This window comes from Schistocerca cancellata, chromosome 1, assembly GCF_023864275.1.
Source record: "Schistocerca cancellata isolate TAMUIC-IGC-003103 chromosome 1, iqSchCanc2.1, whole genome shotgun sequence".
Classification (NCBI taxonomy): domain Eukaryota; kingdom Metazoa; phylum Arthropoda; class Insecta; order Orthoptera; family Acrididae; genus Schistocerca; species Schistocerca cancellata.
In genome coordinates this window covers 246,053,736-246,068,333 of record NC_064626.1, presented here as the reverse complement: position 1 = coordinate 246,068,333, position 14,598 = coordinate 246,053,736, and the positions used below count along the sequence as shown (strand labels likewise).

Sequence of the window (14,598 nt, the reverse complement as noted above, 5' to 3'; positions counted from 1 at the left end):
ACCTTCGTCGGAAACAAAGAATCATGCCAAACGGTTCAGTAGATTTGAACTTAACAAACGGCGCAAAAAAATATATATATATATATATATATATATATATATATATATATATATCGTAATTTCGAGAAAAACGCGTTTGAAGTTTTGACTCAATATAAATGCAATATTATGCAACGTACGTTCAATCTGCTTTTCCGGGTCCATAAACTAGTCCTTCCTCTTCCTCACAGAGGGCGTTCTGATCGATCTAGGCCATCCTGCGCTGCTCCAGAGCCGCTCGTACGGTCGGTGACAAGCGGTTTTCGTCCGCTTGAATCCGGTGGTCGTCAGAACGCTTGGCGAACTGAGTCGAATCGAGTCCCAGGGTGACGTCCATCGTTGTCATGGTCTTCAGAATTTCTGAATACTCTTCCTTGAAGCTGCTCACTACCAGAAAAGTCGCAATCTCCACAGTGTTCGCACCAGAATGCAAATGCTTGGGGGCTAACTTCCAAACACACGCGTTCAAGCTTTCATTTGAATTTAGTGTGTTTCCTCCAAAGCACCGGTACAATAACACGTCCTCCGAAAGAAAAAAAACTGGTGCGTGAAAAGGGCCGATTTCAGGCAGGTGCATTGTTTTGTTCAACCGCGAATAACAAACATTTCCGTTCCGTATTCGGAAAAACCGATTGAGGGGTAGATTCTAAACACTTTTATGGATCGAAAAATGCATTTTTTTTAAAAATCGATTTTTTGAACCAAAAGATAGTAAACCTCCCTTTAAACTTTCAATCGCCTCAACCTTAACAGTTCAGTACACAAAGTAAAAAGTGTCAATTACAAAAGAACTGCTAGTCAAAAGAACCAAGTCGCCATTAAGAGATTTCACATTGATTCTATATTTCTGGATTTCCAGACGGCTTCTGACACTGTACCACACAAGCGGCTTATAGTGAAATTGCGTGCTTATGGAATATCGTCTCAGTTATGTCACTGCATTTGTGACTTCATATCAGAGAGGTCACAGCTCGTAGTAATCGCCGAAAAGTCATCGAGTAAAAGAGAAGTGATTTCTGGCGTTCCCCAGGGTAGTGTTATAGGTCCTCTGCTGTTTCTTATCTATATAAACGATTTGGGAGACAATCTGCGCAGCCGTCTTAGGTCCTTTGCAAATGATCCTGTCGTTTATCGACTAATAAAGTCATCAGAAGATCAAAACAAACTGCAAAACGATTTAGAAAAGATATCTGAATTGTGAGGAAATTGGCAGTTGACCCTAAATAACGAAAAGTGTGAGGTCAACCACATGAGTGCTAAAAGGAATCCGTGAAACTTAGGTTACACGATAAATCAGTCTAATCTAAAAGCCGTAAATTCAACTGAATACCTAGGTATTACAATTACGAACAACTTAAATTGGAAGGAACACTTAGAAAATGTTGTTGGGAAGGCTAACCAAAGACTTCGTTTTATTAGCAGGACACTTAGAAAATGTAACAGATCCTAAGGAGACTGCCTACACTGCGCTTGTCCGTCCTCTTTTAGAATACTGTTGCGCGGTGTGGGATCCTTACCAGGTAGGACTGGCGGATTACATCTAAAAAGTTCAAAGAAAGGAAGCACGTTTTGCATTATCGCGAAATATAGGAGACAGTGTCACTTAAATGATACACGATTTGGTCTGGACGTCATTAAAAGAATGGCGTTTTTCGTTGCGATGGAATCTTCTCACAAAATTTCAATCACCAACTTTCTCCTCCGAATGCAAAATATTTTGTTGACACCAACCAACATGGGGAAAACGATCACCACGATAAAATAAGGGAAATCAGAGCTCGTACGGAAAGATATAGTTGTTCGTTCTTTCCGCGTGCTATACGAGATTGGAATAATAGATAATTGTGAAGGTGGTTCGATGAATCCTATGCCGGGCACTTAGAGGTGACTTGCAGACTATGCACGTAGGTGTAGATGTAGATTACGTATTTATCTAGAACATGGAAACGGGAGGACTCCAATCCTGTATTAACATTGAAATGCACTGACGAGCCACAACGTTGTGACCACCGACCAACTGTCGATATAAACCTGTCCAGGCGATAGCAGCGTCAAATGGCGAGGTATGACTGTTAGTCATCATATGCACGGTGAATCAGTAAGGGTGCTGTCCGTGTGCAGAATATGGAATGCGCGTGGTCTATATGCGTTTGACCGAGGGCAGATTGTGATCGCCCGGAAGCTCGGTACGGGCGTTTCGGAAACTGAAAGATTTATCGGTTGTTCAGGGAGTGTTGCGGTGAGTGTCTTCAAGTCGTGGCGAAACCAAGGTGAATCAACGTCCAAACGTCGTGGGGTTGGGCGGCAACCCCTCATTACAGATGTGGGACGTAGTAAGCTGGGTAGATTGGTAAAACAGGACAACCAGCGAACTGTGGCGGAACTAACACCAGGCGTTAATGCCGGGCGGAGTACAAGTGTGTCTGATCACACAGTGCACCGAACACTCGTAAATCTGGGCCTTCGCAGCCGACGACCCACGCATGTATCAATTATAACGCCGTGACTTTGGGAACTACGACCGAAATTGGCACGTGACGATCGGCACTGGACGTTGGCGCAGTGGCAGACCGTGGTATGGTCTGATAAATCCCGGTATCGTCTTCATCACGCCGATAGGAGGGTGCAAATCCGTGTTTTTCCAGGGGAACAGCTCATTGACACCTGTACCGTGCGATGGAGACAAGCTAGCGACGGCTCCATTACGTTCTGGGGAACAGTCACGTGGGCATCCATGAGCCCAGTGGAGCCCGTGAAAGGCACCATGACCGCCAAGGAGCATCGCGCACTGCTTGTAGGCCACGCACACCACTTGATTACCATCGATGGAGTGGTTCGAGGAATTCAGTGGCGAGTTCCAGTTGATATGCTGGCCCCCTAACTCACCAGATCTAATCCCGATCTAAGATGTGATTGAACGTCGTGTTAGAGCTCATCGCCCCCTCAGCTCTCCCCGGAAGTTACGGTAATTAGGTGAATTGTGTATGGAGATGTTGTGCCAGTTCCCTCCAAGCATCTACCAAGGCCTCATTGCTTCCATGCCACGACGCATCGTCGCTGATATCTGTGCCAAAGGTGGACATACCAGCTATTAGGTAGGTGTCATAATGTTCTGGGTGCTCAGTATGAACTGTGTGTTTTAGAATGAAATTTTCACTCTACAGCGGAGTGTGCGCTGATATGAAAATTCCTGGCAGATTAAAACTGTGTGCCGGACCGAGACTCGAACTCGGGACCTTTGCCTTTCGCTGGCAAGTGCTCTACCCACTGAGCTACCCAAGCACGACTCACGCCCCGTCCTCACAGCTTTACTTCTGCCAGTACCTCGTCTCCTACCTTCCAAACTTTACAGAAGCTCTCCTGCGAACCTTGCAGAACTAGCACTCCTGAAAGAAAGGATATTGCGGAGACATGGCTTAGCCACAGCCTGGGGGATGTTTCTAGAATGAAATTTTCACTCTACAGCGGAGTGTGCGCTGATATGAAACTTCCTGGCAGATTAAAACTGTGTGCCGGACCGAGACTCGCAGGAGAGCTTTTGTAAAGTTTGGAAGGTAGGAGACGAGGTACTGGCAGAAGTAAAGCTGCGAGGACGGGGCGTGAGTCGTGCTTGTGTATTTTAATTTTATAACTAAACATCACCCTTCCCCAAACCGTAAAAAGAACCTAAAGAGCAACGTCAAAATGGGACCAAGTATACCAGACTTCATGTGATACTTTAATACTGACATGCATGTATGAGAAATACCACAAACCGTGTTGTGCAAAGCCGTGCATCCAAAAATGTTGTCGAAGCATACACAAGACGTATTATTAGACAGACAGGAAAATTGAAACACATGACCAGGATCTAGAATCCCCACACATCGGAAGTACTTACATAACATCAGTGATCTGTGAGCTGTCAGTCCCGTGCAGTGCAGTCAGGACTTGGCTATTCATTTCCGCCCATTGTTACGACAAAACATATATTAGGCTATAAGGCAGGTAAGAAATTGTGGGAGCCGTGGTTAGGTATTTTGTAGAACTATAGGAATACACTTCAGGTTTATAATCTATCCACTGGAAAATGTTGGACGAAGTGCTATGACGTTAAAGAAAAAAGAAATGGTTCAAATGGCTCTGAGCACTATGGGACTTAACTTCTTAGGTCATCAGTCCCCTAGAACTTAGAACTACTTAAACAAACTAACCTAAGGACATCACTCATATCCATGCCCGAGGCAGGGTTCGAACCTGCGACCGTAGCGGTCGCATGGTTCCAGACTGTAGAGCCTAGAACCGCTCGGCCACTTCGGCCGGCTGACCTTAAAGAAACTTAACAGGAAATACCAGTTCGTTCTGCACAGTGAAATTAGCTCTCTTTCTCTGTAAAACTTTCGTGAAACGAGTAAACTACTTTTGACCAGGATTCTTCTAAGAGTAGAATATTCTAAAACAGATTGAATGTATCTCTACATATCATAACACAAATGTAATGGTTGTGCCACTAAAATCAGACAGGATATTTATATTAGCATAGTGGCGTGTAATATTTCACATTATATCTGAACACCGAAACGTGAGCTGGTCTTCCCCTCGCTACCTTTATTCAGCCTTTGTTTGTCGACAAAGCTTTTACTGGGTTCTACTCTATAAGGAATTTCCCTTCCTAATGAGTATTGGATCACGCCGAGTCTTCTCCGTGTCTTTTCGACACCGTTCGGGAAATACAAGCCTAAAGCGTATTTCACTATATTTCTGAATTTTATGCATTTGTACTCCGTTAGTCACCAGATAATAGTCCCCAGATAATTGCCAATTAGTTTTCTGTCATTCTCTAAGCGGAAATATTTTCATATCTTGCTTAGCATTCCTAGTAATACCTGTTAACACTGATGCTTCAACTGTTACTGCATCGCTGCCGTCCGTTAAATGAATCTGTAAGTTCTGCTCTGTCAGTTACGTGGGGACCTAAGATGTTTCCCTCACGACTCCTTTCTGTACAAATTGCTCAGTAAAGACTTTCGCCGGCCGGAGTGGCCGAGCGGTTCTAGGCGCTTCAGTCTGGAACCGCGCGACCGCTACGGTCGCAGGTTCGAATCCTGCCTCGGGCGTGAATGTGTGTGGTGTCCTTAGGTTAGTTAAGCTTAAGTAGTTCTAAGTTCCAGGGGACTGATGACCTCCGATATTAAGTCCCATAGTGCTCAGAGCCATTTAACCATTTGAAAGTTTTTCAAGTCAATCTCACATTAAAGCCACCTCGCATTTTCGCCGTGAATTTCGACAAACACTGCGCGCTCACAGTGGACCCAGTCACGTAATAATCGATGTTGGTACCGAGCGAGATGGCGCAATGGTTAGCAGAGTGGACTCGCATTCGGGAGGACGACGGTTGAAAGCCACGACCGGCCATCCAGATTCAGATTTTTCGTGATTTCCCTAAATCGCTTCAGGTAAATGCCGGCATGATTCCTTTGAAAAGACACGGTCGATTTGCTTCCCCATTCTTAACACAATCCGAGCTTTTGCACCGTCTCTAATGACCTCTGTGTCGACGGGTCTTCAAAATCCAATCTTCCTTCCACGTGGATATTCATATAACATGTATGTCCGAGAAAATACGCTAACAGAAAGCGAAAGATTCCCCAGACATAGCCTTCAATCTATCTAGTGTTAACTCTCGAACAGGCTGACGTAAGCTAACCTGTTGGGAATTCCATTGTCACCAGTAAAATGGATTCGTCAAGTTTATAATGCGTTGACAAAGTTCGCCAGACCACTCTCCTTGTTTAAATGTAATCACCGAGTGATTGGAAAGCAGCAGACGTTCTAAGTGTACGGTGCAAAATTCATGGCCAGGGAGTTACTTCTCCCGCAAGAGGACAGGGCGAAGTAGGGAAAGAACTTACGAACTTTGCATTGGTACCACCACAGAATCACTCCAGCGGCCATTTCCGCGGCTGCCACGATTTCATCGCAGACATACTGTTATCGTGTCTACACTGACGTGCCAAAAAAACGTGCGACAGCGATACGCACATATAATAGTTGGGGGTAGTATAACGTACAGAAGGTACAAAAAGGAAGCGCATTGGCGGACCTGTGATTCGTAATCCAGTGATTCACGAGAAAAGGTATCCGACGTAGATTACCAAAGTTTGAATGCGGAATGACAGTTTGAACTAGACGCATGGAACAGACCATTTTGGAAATCAAATGGTTCAAATGGCTCTGAGAACTATGGGACTTAACTGCTGTGGTCATCAGTCCCCCAGAACTTAGAACTACTTAAACCTAACTAACCTAAGGACATCACAAACACCCATGCCCGAGGCCGGATTCGAACCTGCGACCGCAGCGGTCGCGCGGTTCCAGACTGTAGCGCCTAGAACCGCTCGGCCACTCTGGCCGGCTTTCGGAAATCCTTAGAGAATATAAAGTGCAATAGTGTGCTGAGAAACCCATTGTTGTTGCAGTGGTTTTCAGTCCTGAGACTGGTTTGATACAGGTCTCCATGCTACTCTATCCTGTGCTAGCTGCTTCATCTCCCAGTACGTACTGCAGCCTACATCCTTCTGAATCTGCTTAGTGTATTCATCTCTTGGTCTCCCTCTACGATTTTTACCCTCCACGTTGTCCTCCAATGCTAAATTGGTGATCCCTTGATGCCTCAGAACATGTCCTACCAACCGATCCCTTGCTCTAGTCAAGTAGTGCCACAAACTCCTCTTCTTCCCAGTTCTATTCAATACCTCCTCATTAGTTATGTGATCTACCCATTAAATCTTCAGCATTTTTCTGTAGCACCACATTTCGAAAGCTTCTACTCTCTTCTTGCCCAAACTACTTATCGTCCATGTTTCAGTTCCATACATGGCTACACTCCATACAAATATTTTCAGAAACGACTTCCTGACACTTAAATCTATACTCGATGTTAACAAATTTCTCTTTTTCAGAAACGCTTTCCTTGCCAGTGCCAGTTTACATTTTATATCCTCTCTACTTCGACCATCATCAGTTATTCTGCTCCCCAAATAGCAAAACTCTTTTACTACTGTAAGTGTCCCATTTCCTAATCTAATTCCCTCAGCATCACCCGAGTTAACTCGACTACATTCCATTATCCTCGTTTTGTTTTTGTTGATGTTCATCTTATATCCTCCATTCAAGACACTGTCCACCCATATCTGAGGCTTTATCTCTCACCACGGATAACGCAGTGGCTGACGGCTTTCACTTAACGATCGAGCGCAGCAACGTTTAGATAGAGATGTCAGAGTTAATAGACTGCAGAAATCAATGTGAGGCGTACGACCAATGTATCCTTTAGAACTGTGGGGTTGGGGGAGGGGTAGGTGGGGTGCTGGTGGTGGGGGGGGGGGGGAGGGGAGAAATTTGACGTTAATGGACTGTGGCAGCAGACGACTGACGACTTGCGTGAGTCCTTTGCTAACAGCTGGACATCGCCTGCAGCGTCTCTCCTGGGGTAGTGACCATATCGGCTGGACCACAGACGACTGCAAATCGCGGCCTGGTCAGATGAGTCCCGACTTCGGTTAGTAAGAGTTGAGGGTAGGGTTCGAATGTGGCGCAGATCCCACGAAGCCATGGACTCAAGCTGTCAACAGGGCACTTTGCAAGCTAGTGGTGTCTCCATAATGGTGTGGGCCGTGTTTGCTTGGAATGGACTGGGTCATTGACTGGCAATGTTTATGTTCAGCTACTTGGAGATCATTCGCCGCCATTCACGAACTTCATGGTCCCAAACAACGATGGAATTTTCTTGGATGAAAATGCGCCGTATCACCGCACTACAAATGTTCGCGATAGATTTCAAGAACATTCTGGACAATTAGAGCGAACGATTTGGCCACCCAGATCGCCCGACGAGAATCCCATCGAATATTTATGATGCATAATCGAGAGGTCAGTTGATGCACAAAATCTTGCACCGGGAACACCTTCGCAATTATGTACGGCTAGAGGGGCAACCTGGCTCATTATTTCTGCAGGATACTTCTAACGACATGTTGAGTCCATGTCACGTTGAGCTGCTACACTACACCGGAGAAGAGATGGTCCGATACGATGTTAAGTGGTATCCCGTGACTTTTTTCACTTCCACGTGTATCTGCCGTGCGCCTTAAATGCCTCGATTCGATTCGTATTTCCCTGACTATGGACTGTATAGCATTTCAGAAATAAATTCATCTTTCCTCTCAGTTCAAACAATATTTCTACTCCTGTGTGTCTACATGATGACCCGTAGGTATAGATTAAGAATGAGACTGTTGCAGTAAAAATATACAAACATTAATCATAGTAACGTCACATCGTGCGTTGTTGTCGGTTTAACGATATGTTTTCTAGTACTTACCATTACACATTTGTTTGACACCTGTTCACTGTTCAGTATGTTCCCTCTCATTTGCTGGCCATCACCCGCTGTCTAATGCCTGGAACAAATCTGTAATCGAACTGACAGGGAACGTGCCGCACCTATGAGTGAGAGGCTGGCGGATAAAACTATTTAAATTTCTGACTCTCGTGTAATTATGGGAACTGACTAAAATCGCCACATTAGCATGTCTTAACTTCTACTGAAGCGTATAAAAGAGCCTTGAATGTCTCAGAGCGCATAAAACAGTACTGGTGGATGGGTATTACGAGCCACATGTTCGAGGGGGCGGTAGCGTGAGTATCGCAACGGACTTAAGCTATCTATGACAAGAAAGGTTCTATAGCTAAAACGTTTAAAAAATGGAAGTTAATACACTCCTGAAAAAACCTTGCTAATAACATGTTTTTGAATGCTTCATTGCACTAGTTTTTAGAACCAGCAAGCGCATAGAGTATCCATAGCACAGAACAGCACATAAACAAGTCGATTTTTATTTTATTTTTTAAAAAAAGACAGTTACGTCGATTGAGAATAAAACCAAATGAAACCATGTCTTACGAAATCGAGAGTCACAAAAAGTAACAGCGTCCTGTAAGGATGCAACAGTTTGGTGGGCTAACTATTATCTACCTAGAAATCAATATTGGGTAACAGACTTTTGCGTCAAGAGTAGTTTTTGGGAATCCTTTTAGTGACCGACAAATTTCAATCTCCTCTAAAATTTTGAGTGCAATACCCATATTTTCCTAGTGCGGCAACTGCAAATTTGAATATAGGCTAGTAAATGAATGGCCTCTTAAATGTAAATGGCACTCAAAGCTGCCCCAGCGCCGGAGGTGTTACTATGTTCTCTAAAACGGACCTCAAAGCTTCTTACTTTCGGGCTTATATACCTGGAATCACAATCGTCACACGTGATGCAATACGCACCTAGTGACTTAGTTACCCCGCTTTGTCTCCTGTTCATGTCTAAATTTAAGGCCATTAGTCTTTGGGACAGAATATGCCGGTCTTGTAGACAAGACGCTTACCAGTCTTACTAGAAATATTAACATAATAAGGTGTCCTATGATATTTACTGTCAATATAAGCCCCATTACATTTTGGGATGAACGCATTCGACGTGCTAGATCACGCAGAGGTGACAAGATCATTACTACAAACCTCTAAAATAATACTCTATGGATAGGTTTACTGCTGAATCGGCCGATATGTATCTCGTGTGTGGGTTCACTGAATGCAATAGCACAGCGACACGGGAAGCTACAGTGAGCTGATTCCACACGGCAATCGCATCAGATTGCAGTGTATCTTTGATGGCTGTTACTTTACTCTATTTTTTGGTGACTGAATGCCCCAAGTTTTATCACTGTTGTGAAATTATTTTCATAGAAACATAGGTAATGGAGGAAACTACCGAATAAACCGTAGTTACATTACTACTACGCAACAAAACAATGGAAACCACGGGCCTCTATGTCAAAAAACAGAGAAGATGCTCCCGGAACAACGTCCGAAATTTTGTCCGTGTAGTACGCATTCACCCTGTATATGTAACGATCGTAACTCATCGTGTTACCAACCCCCCTAACAACGCCATGTGCAGTGACGTGCGTGGGGGACCGAACAAGGACGAAAACAAAGGATGAATTGAGCGTAATTAATGAATAGAAAATCAAGTGATAGATTCGGGACCTTTCGACGAGGAAAAAAAACGCTGGTCTGTCCATAGTTTGCGAATAAATTTTATTTCGGAGTACCTAAAGACTTCACCGCGAGTTAAGGCAGCTAAATAATTACAGAAACGAAAGGAATCTTGTAATAATAGTCCCCTATCTACAGAGGAACCGCGATCTGAAAACGGATCTCGATGGCCGTTCTCGACTGATGTCATTTTGAGAGGAATTAATAAACTGTTCAAAACGACGTTGACCAATAAGAAGATTCAAGTCTAAAAGAGAATTTTCTTCGTCTTGAGGCGCGCACGAACACAGAACAACTGGCTGTCCGAACGGCCGAGGTTGCGCCTGCTTAGGAAACTTCTGGGGCAAAAAGGAAGCGGCCCGGTCTATGGCCCAGCAAGCGAGAGCTAGCCGCCTGACCACGCAGCAGGATGGCACAGGAACTTCCTGCTTTCAGCCATAGACAGACTACTGAGCGCTGCCAACCAGCCCTGATCATCGCCGCTCCTGTCCATTCTGGAACGTCTTATTGGCTGTTCCACTAGCTGCCATCTCGGTAGCAACCGCACATTGTCTATACATACGCTCCGTCATGCGGCGGTAAAGCTTAACGTTTCGTGAGGTCGGGCACGGTCTAATAGTGATGCCCGGTTTCGACAGACGTTTCGGGTCTGTGCCGATCGCGGTTATTTCGCTATACTAAGGCGAGAGCAGCAGCGCCAGCCGCGGGGTAAGGTTCACCGAATTGTACCAACCCCCCTCACCCCCCCCCCCCTTTTGTTGCCAAAACCTACACTACCGGCCACTAAAATTGCTACTCCACGAAGATGACGTGCTACAGGCGCGAAATTTAACCGACAGGAAGAAGATGCTGTGATATGAAAATGATTAACTTTTCAGAGCATTCACACAAGGTTGGCGCCGGTGGCGACACCTACAACGTGCTGACATGAGGAAAGTTTCCAACAGATTCCTCATACACAAACAGCAGTTGACCGGCATTGCCTGGTGAAACGTTGCCTCGTGTAAGGAGGAGAAATCGTACCATCACGTTTCCGACTTCGATAAAGGTCGGATTGTAGCCTATAGCGATTGCGGTTTATCGTATCGCGACATTGCTGCTCGCGTTGACTGTTAGCAGAATATGGAATCGGTGGGTTCAGGAGGGTAATACGGAACGCCGTGCTGGATCCCAACGGCCTTGTATCACTAGCAGTCGTGTTGACGGGTATCTTATAAGCATGGCTGTAACGGATCGTGCAGCCACGTCTCGATCCCTGGGTCTACAGATGGGGACGTTTGCAAGACAACAACCATCTGCACGAACAGTTCGACCACGTTTGCAGCAGCATGGACTATCAACTCTGAGACCATGGCTGCGGTTACCCTTGACGCTGCATCACAGACAGGAGCGCCTGCGATGGTGTACTCAACGACGAAACTGGGTGCGCGAATGGCAAAACGTCATTTTTTCAGATGAATCGAGGTTCTGTTTACAGCATCATGATGGTCGCATCCGTGTTTGGCTACATCGCGGTGAACGCACATTGGAAGCGTGTATTCGTCATCGCCATACTGGCGTATCACCCGGCGTGATGGTATCGGGTGCCACTGGTTACACGTCTCAGTCACCTCTTGTTCGCATTGACGGCACTTTGAACAGTGGACGTTACGTTCCAGATGTGTTACGACCCGTGGCTCTACCCTTCATTCGATCCCTGCGAAACCCTACATTTCAGGAGGTTAATGCACGACCGCATGTTGCAGGTCCTGTACGGGACTTTATGGATACAGAAAATGTTCGACTGCTGCCCTGGCCAGCACATTCTCCAGACCTCTGACTAATTGGAACGTTTGGTCGATGGTGGCCGAGCAAATGGCTCGTCACAAAACGCCAGTCACTACTCTTGATGAACTGTGGTATCGTGTTGAAGCTGCATGGGCAGCTGTACCTGTACACGCCATCCAAGCTCTGTTTGACTCAATACCCAGGCGTATCAAGGCCGTTATTACGGCCAGAGGTGGTTGTTCCGGGTACTGATTTCTCAGAATCTATGCACCTAAATTGCGTGAAAATGTAATCACATGTCAGATCTAGTATAATATATTTGTCCAATGAATAGCCGTTTATAATCTGCATTTATTCTTGGTGCAGCAATTTTAATGGTCAGTGGTGTAGTTCAGGGTTCTCAATCCGAAACTTCTTCAGTTCAACTTATGTAGCTTTCGGTGAATATTATCTCCATGTGTCATTCACTGAATGTGTCAATGTCAGTGGTAGCTGCCCTCGGTTAAGAGTACATTGTTCTGTGCTCTTCGCGCTACTTCCTAAATCTTTTATTTTTGTTGCGATTTCTACAACTTTACCCCAGCATCCATTCATATCAGTGGCTCCCTGCAAGTAGGGTCGTAGTCCACACAGTCTGATACTGTGTAGAATAATAATATGAGATACCGACGGCCTATCAGTATTTATCTCTCCCACTAGCTGGGGTAAGCTCTTTTCATTCAGGCCGTACAGGGCACGAAAACTGTGGCAGACGGGTTAGATGTGGCCCATGTAAGCGCTTAAAACAGACAATCCATGCGGTCAGCAGGCCTACTGCGTAGGAAGTAGCTAAATTTCGCTGGCTTACCTTCGTATGGATGTGAAGTACTGGTCCAGGAAGTCCTTGGCGTGTTTGAGAAGCTCCTCCGGCGATCTCGGTGCTGTGGTACTCCGACCAGGCATGGCCATCAGGCTCCCCAGGCATGTCTTCGGCGTGCATTGTGTCGACTGCAACAGTCAATAATAGTATTCATCTTTATTTGTGTCAGACGGTCAGCAAAGTGTTTAATTTACTGTTAGGCGATTTCCTAGGATTTCTTGGTTAACTGTTTAACTCTCTTGATACACCAATTAAGAAAATGTACGAAATCTGCATTAGGGATGGCGATTATCGCTAACAAAAGGTGTTCGGTTATATCGTTTGCCTTTTAGCACCCCAATTTAACCTTTCTGTTAAAACCGCTCAGGATAACCTGTTTCTGAAATTACTGACTTTTCGGTGTTCTGATCCTATTATTGTCAAAAATGTGTTGAAATGTGTGTGAAATCTTATGGGACTTAGCTGCTAAGGTCATCAGTCCCTACGCTTACACACTACTTAACCTAAATTGTCCTAAGGACAAACACACACACCCATGCCCGAGGGAGGACTCGAACCTACGCCGGAACCAGCCGCACAGTCCATGACTGCAGCGCCCATAGACCGCTCGGCTAATCCGGCGCGGCCTATTATTGCCGAAGAAAGATTAAAAAATTTTGACTCTCTCCGTACCAGGATAGAGTGAATCAAAAAATTGCATTAAAAAGGCAAATAAAAGAAAACTTATTCCGTCCACTGTTCTCTGCTTTCCTCGAAAAGTTGAAAATGGTTGGATACCACAAAAAAAAGGTCGCAAGAATTCAAATTTTCTGAAACTCTGCTCAAAAATCAAGTTGGAATCGTGGACCGTATCTGTATCTGTGCATTACGAACGGTCAGTGCTAAAGCGAGAAAGCTGCGGTTAGAGGACTCTGTTTATCGTGTTAACTTGTCCATTCTCTGTGGCCACAAGCAAATAAAGACGTATTATAAACACTTAGGAAGCCATTTTTACTGATTGTCGTAAATGAATTGTTGTGAAGTTTTTGACTTATAACGGTTGCGGTGATTTTCTTTCTCCTGTATTATTTCATAGAAGCGACAAACAACCAAATGAAGCATTGTACTTCATCGCTATGTCATTTCTTGCTCGTTTCTGTCGGCATTGTGATTAAGGAAGGAAGATTGGGTTTAACCTCCAGTCGACATCCAGTTCATTAGATACGGAGCAAAAGCTCGGATTGTGTCAGGGATGGGGAAGGAAGAAGGCTGTACCCATTCTAATGAACCATCCCGGAATTTACCTGGAGCAACTTCGGAACATCGCCTTAAACCTAAATCTGGATTTTCGGGCACGGGTTTGAATCGTCGTCCTCCCGAATGAGAGTGAAGTGTGCTAACAACCGCGCACTGTTATTAAAATAGCACTGGACGCTTTTCCCAATTTCTATAATAACGCAATATTTTACACCAGTGTAAATTATACGAATAGAGAATACTCCTTGCTTTAAAAAAGATTTTTTTAATAACGAAAAATTACCACTGCTGCTATGGCTGATAGATTTTTTTCTCGGTTATTAGTAAAAAATAAACATCAACTGTTTTAACCGAAACCAAACAGTTACTGAAAAATATGGTTATTCAGAACTAAAATTCCGGTATCGGTTTTAACCACTTGGCTTTTCTCGTCCCCAGTGTGCATTCCACATCTAAAGCTGTTCTCACAGGGGACGACAAAACGTACGTGGACGAAAAGCTAGTGACGTCACAGCGTGGAACTGCACGTTCCGCTACACAACGGATCGTGAAATAAAGAATCTGGCATGTCAAATTTTTGCCATAGGGAGATGAACGTGGCCAAAGA

The 14,598-nt window shown here is 44.8% G+C and overlaps 1 protein-coding gene across 1 annotated transcript in view; it reads right to left on the bottom strand.

Moving 5' to 3' along the window:
- Nucleotides 1-14,598, bottom strand: part of LOC126170151 (nitric oxide synthase, salivary gland) — a 718,067-nt gene that overhangs the window by 503,935 nt on the left and 199,534 nt on the right. The window contains exon 2 of the mRNA XM_049920700.1: nucleotides 12,744-12,883. Within this exon, the coding sequence (XP_049776657.1) occupies nucleotides 12,744-12,883 (140 nt within the window). The remainder of the gene's footprint in view (nucleotides 1-12,743; nucleotides 12,884-14,598) is intronic.